The sequence below is a fragment of the Camponotus floridanus genome, unplaced genomic scaffold (assembly GCF_003227725.1).
Source record: "Camponotus floridanus strain SB8 unplaced genomic scaffold, Cflo_v7.5 scaffold42, whole genome shotgun sequence".
Lineage (NCBI taxonomy): Eukaryota > Metazoa > Arthropoda > Insecta > Hymenoptera > Formicidae > Camponotus > Camponotus floridanus.
In genome coordinates this window covers 82,632-86,912 of record NW_020229570.1, presented here as the reverse complement: position 1 = coordinate 86,912, position 4,281 = coordinate 82,632, and the positions used below count along the sequence as shown (strand labels likewise).

The 4,281-nt window shown below is 26.5% G+C and overlaps 1 protein-coding gene across 2 annotated transcripts; it reads right to left on the bottom strand.

Annotated features, from left to right (window-relative positions):
* Nucleotides 1-791: 791 nt before the first annotated feature.
* On the bottom strand, nucleotides 792-3,849 carry LOC105257271 (mitochondrial 2-oxoglutarate/malate carrier protein). Of its 2 annotated transcripts, none has more exons than XM_011267777.3 (7): nucleotides 3,569-3,849; nucleotides 2,956-3,465; nucleotides 1,861-2,076; nucleotides 1,625-1,755; nucleotides 1,356-1,526; nucleotides 1,148-1,247; nucleotides 792-1,059 (listed from the first exon to the last, which is right to left on the bottom strand). In XM_011267777.3, the coding sequence occupies exons 2-7, from the start codon at nucleotides 3,012-3,014 to the stop codon at nucleotides 858-860; spliced, it is 879 nt and encodes a 292-aa protein (XP_011266079.1). In that variant the 5' UTR covers nucleotides 3,015-3,465; nucleotides 3,569-3,849; the 3' UTR covers nucleotides 792-857. The 2 variants fall into 2 exon arrangements, with proteins under 2 accessions (XP_011266079.1, XP_011266089.1); XM_011267787.3 differs by having other exon boundaries at nucleotides 2,956-3,442.
* Nucleotides 3,850-4,281: the final 432 nt, after the last annotated feature.

The following is a 4,281-nucleotide window of genomic DNA, read 5'->3' as shown; positions in this document are numbered from 1 at the left end:
CACACATATACTGTGTACTGAACTTGCACGCGCACGCATTTAATTTCTTTAAAATTTGTGTAAATAATACTTACTATTTATTTTCTTATCCACACGTTATTTATAATGTTTTAATGATATTATATCGGAGGAAATAATTTTATCTTTAAATACTTAAATACTTTTCAATCCGCTATATATCTTGACTTGAGATTAAAATATAACAAATAACTTACATTTAAAAATACCATTATCTTTATTCCTAAATTTTCGATATTTAGTATAATATACAATATATTAACACATTTTGCATGTATTAATGTTGCATTAATACATCTCTGCAATTTTTATACCCAATAACACAATATATCATTATATAATATATAATATCTAAAATATATCATTCTATAACAAATATCTTATATAAAATAACATGGGATAACAATAAAAAGGGAAATTACTGAAATATAAATGGCATATGTAAGACCAGAGACTTCAGAATGCTCTGTATTCATACATGTTTATAGAATGTATATGTATTTATGTGTAAAATAATCATAAAATATTTCAGTATATATATATTACGTACATATTATATAAATTGTACGACAGAAGATTTTAAAAAAATGTTATATGTGATGTAAATTTCTTATATTGAACTCTATAAAAAATTTATTCTCCTATTATTCTTCAATGAACATAATTATTGTATTATATATGTAGAAGTACAAATAATATTGCAATTGTGTGCGTAATCTTTCATAATAAACATATACTACAAAAATAAATTTATTAAAAAAATACACAATATATAACAAAAAATTGCCATCATTTCTTGGGCTTATTAATAAAAATTTTTCACAAGCACACAATTGTAACTATGTTAAATATTGTTTATAAGCAGCAGTCATTTGTTCCAGGAAAATAAATGTCAAGACTGTATGAGGCCCCAGACGTGCATAATATGGGAAGAATCCTTTCCATAATGCAAACGGTCCTTCATTTCTTATGACTTTGGTCAAAACATCAATCGCGCCTGTAAACTCTGGTTTGCCATTTATCGATTTCATGTTTTGAATTCTAGAAAAAAAATAATGCAAAAATTTGAATTAGGAGAATGTCAATTAATTGAATTTTAAATATAATTCTAAATTTGTCAATAATTTACCTCGTTTTAGCTATATCTACAGGCATTGAGGCAGCAGTAGTGACTAAACCAGAAATCATTGAACTTGCAAAGTGCAGTACAATATTTTCTTCGAAATATCCTATTTAAAAAAATAACAAAAAATTATAACAAGCATTAGTGACAAGTTTCACTAAATTTTATATAGATACAATATTTAATATTTATTTAATATTTCTACAATGCATACCTGTATCTAACAATGCTTGTTTTGCCTGAGAATATGATGCTAATTGTGCTGCATTTACAACCATAGCGCGACCCATAGTAGGAATAGCACCACGCCATAATGTAAAGAGACCTTCCTCTCTAATTATACGGAATAATGCATCGAACACATTTTTGTAATTACGTCTATCAGCTATATTTAAAATATTGAAAATATTTAAATTCTACAAAATAATATATTTATATGTGTGTATACATAATTGTGTCATGCATAAAAAAATGAAAATTTACCAATGGGCAATCTTCCATCAGCTGTCATTCTAATTAAAGCTACTTCGGCAGGTGTACCTACAAATGCTCCGACACAGCCAGCTGCCATACCAAGTAATGCTTTTACTATAAAATTTGGTTGACCATTTTTGCTAAATAAGTCAAATATATTTGATGATTTATTAGCCTCTCATTGCAATTTTCTTATATATTTATAATTATTATAAGAATTTCTAAATTGTACAGAGTTAACTTACGAAGAAAGTTCTATAAGCCAAGTATATATACCAAGTCTAGTGGTAGTATATGTAGCCTGCCGCATTAAACCAGCAGATAAACCCGAATATAATGCCAAAACACCTTCATTTTTTAAAATTGATGATGTAACAGTTATTGTTGATATTTTTGTACCACTTAATTGCATGCGATTCTTTATTAAATCCAATGGCTGTACAAAACAAGTTGCTGCCATGCTGAAATGAAATATATTATGAAATTAAACATATATTATAACATTTTAACATTAATTATGAGAAAAGTATATAAATTTCAAATTTATTAGTTTTTAAATAAGATATTTTAAAATATATACATATAATTTAAAATATATACAATAATTTCTGATATATAATTAAACTTTTTATATTTTAAACCAAATTATATATTTAATAGAATTTATATATACAAATTTTATATATATATGAACATATTTCATGATTTATAAATTAAAAGATTATATTAACTATATATATATAAGTATTACTTTGTATCTTATCTTTTTAGAGAAGATACAAATTTATTATATTATTAGATTATATTAAGTATATATATAAGTATTACTTTGTATCTTATCTTTTTAGATAAGATACAAATTTATTAATTAAATTATTAAAATAATATAAGAGAATGTGATAAAATTAGTAAAAATATTTTATATATATTGTTTCAAAATTATTATAAAAATTTAATAATTTTTTTTCCAGATAAATTATATATTAAAGAAGCTACATTTAATGTTCAGGGTTGCAGCTATTTATAGCTCGCTATTAAGATACACATATTACATCATCATGAAAACATCAATTTTTTTCATTTTTACAATTATTTTTTAATTATTAACAATATATTTAGGCAAAATAATCAATAAAAATCAATTTTCGTAAAATTTAAAAATTTATGATTCTTCGACCTTTAAAACTCGATGATTGCGAAACACCGATAACTAAAATAATGAATAAAGAATAATGAACGTTTTGTAAAGATACACTGTCAATGTTACAATCCCATTTGTTCACAAATATTATAAATGTGCATCCAAAATAAACAAAGAGAAAAATGGGAAAGACACAAACCCAGAAGTGCCACCAATGAGGAACTTGACACTGTTTGGCACTGTCTTCTGACTACTCATTTTTGATGATGTGATTTTGATTAAACGGATGATTCTCTAATTAAATGTCTCGTCGATTAAGCATACTTGTTGCTCATTTTTTGTTAAACAATAATTAACAGTATTCGCGAAAATTGATGTATAAGCAAAAAAATTTTAAAAAGATCTCTCCCTCGAAGGACCTTGCCGGGTGCACTGGATCGTGATCACGGAGGAAGTCGGTCGGCCAGTCGTGTCATATGTTATCAGCTGATACGGAATTACGGAAATAGCGCCACCTCGCAGCATCGATACTTCCTAAGCAAATCCGAATTGGCCTTGAAACTTTTCTCGAGATCTGTACGAATATAGGCGCCAAAAGTGTCCGAAGCTATTTTTAACACACTTGCATAGTCATCTAAATATTTGCGTATGACGACTGCCGGCTTCGTAAATCTTGCGATCTTGTCCTTGTGGAATTAGGAAGATATAGCTCGAGAAAATATACAATGAAAAAAATAAATAAACTCTCAAAATTATACAATGCTTAGAGTTTTTAACTTTTAGAATTTTCCGATTAACATTAATGTTCTTACCTGATATTTTCCTGATATCTTGTCCATTTTAATAGAACGTAGATTTTGACAGTACGCAAAATATTAATTGCGAAATAGTCTCCCGACTTTATTTCAATAATCACTTCTTCGTATAATCACTTGAAATTCCTGAACTTTGATATAATCTGAGGAATAAAGGCAATATCACCAACAAGATACTGTTGAAGCAGGTTGAAGACAGCTAGCCTTACGTGTACTTGCATAGTTTAAAAATTCTCTGCAATCCTCTGTACTCTATACGCTCTCTCAGGAAATGTAACGGCTAAAGTAAGAAGTAGTAAAGACAATTGATAATAACAGAAATGCAGTTACACGAGAAAGAAAATTATTATATATATATATTTAAATTTGTGAAATATTAAAATAATAATTTAATTCGAATATAAATAAATAAAACAAAATTAATACAAAATGACAATTGTAAATGGCTACCTTTCAATGACGGTTCTAGGTATAAACATCAGAGATAAAAATAGAAGTTTGTGGTGCTCTTCTCCCTTGTGCAACTAAATGCATTCGTCTCTTTCTATAGAATAATATAAATTGTTCCAGTATACTATAAAGAAAAAATGTTCACTAATTAAAAATTCATTATTATTTTAAATTCATTATTATCATTAGTCATTGAAAACATTGACATCTTATGGAAGTTTTGATGCCTCGAAAAGAAATAGCGTTTTTGAATAGTTAAT

Excerpts from the sequence above, each read along its gene's own strand:
- LOC105257271 (XM_011267777.3), bottom strand. The coding sequence starts at position 3,014 with ATGAGTAGTCAGAAGACAGTGCCAAACAGTGTCAAGTTCCTCATTGGT. Across the intron at positions 1,248-1,355 it reads ACAAGCATTGTTAGATACAG|GATATTTCGAAGAAAATATT; the intron begins GTATGCATTGTA and ends TTTTTTAAATAG. Across the intron at positions 1,060-1,147 it reads GTAGATATAGCTAAAACGAG|AATTCAAAACATGAAATCGA; the intron begins GTAAATTATTGA and ends TTTTTTTTCTAG.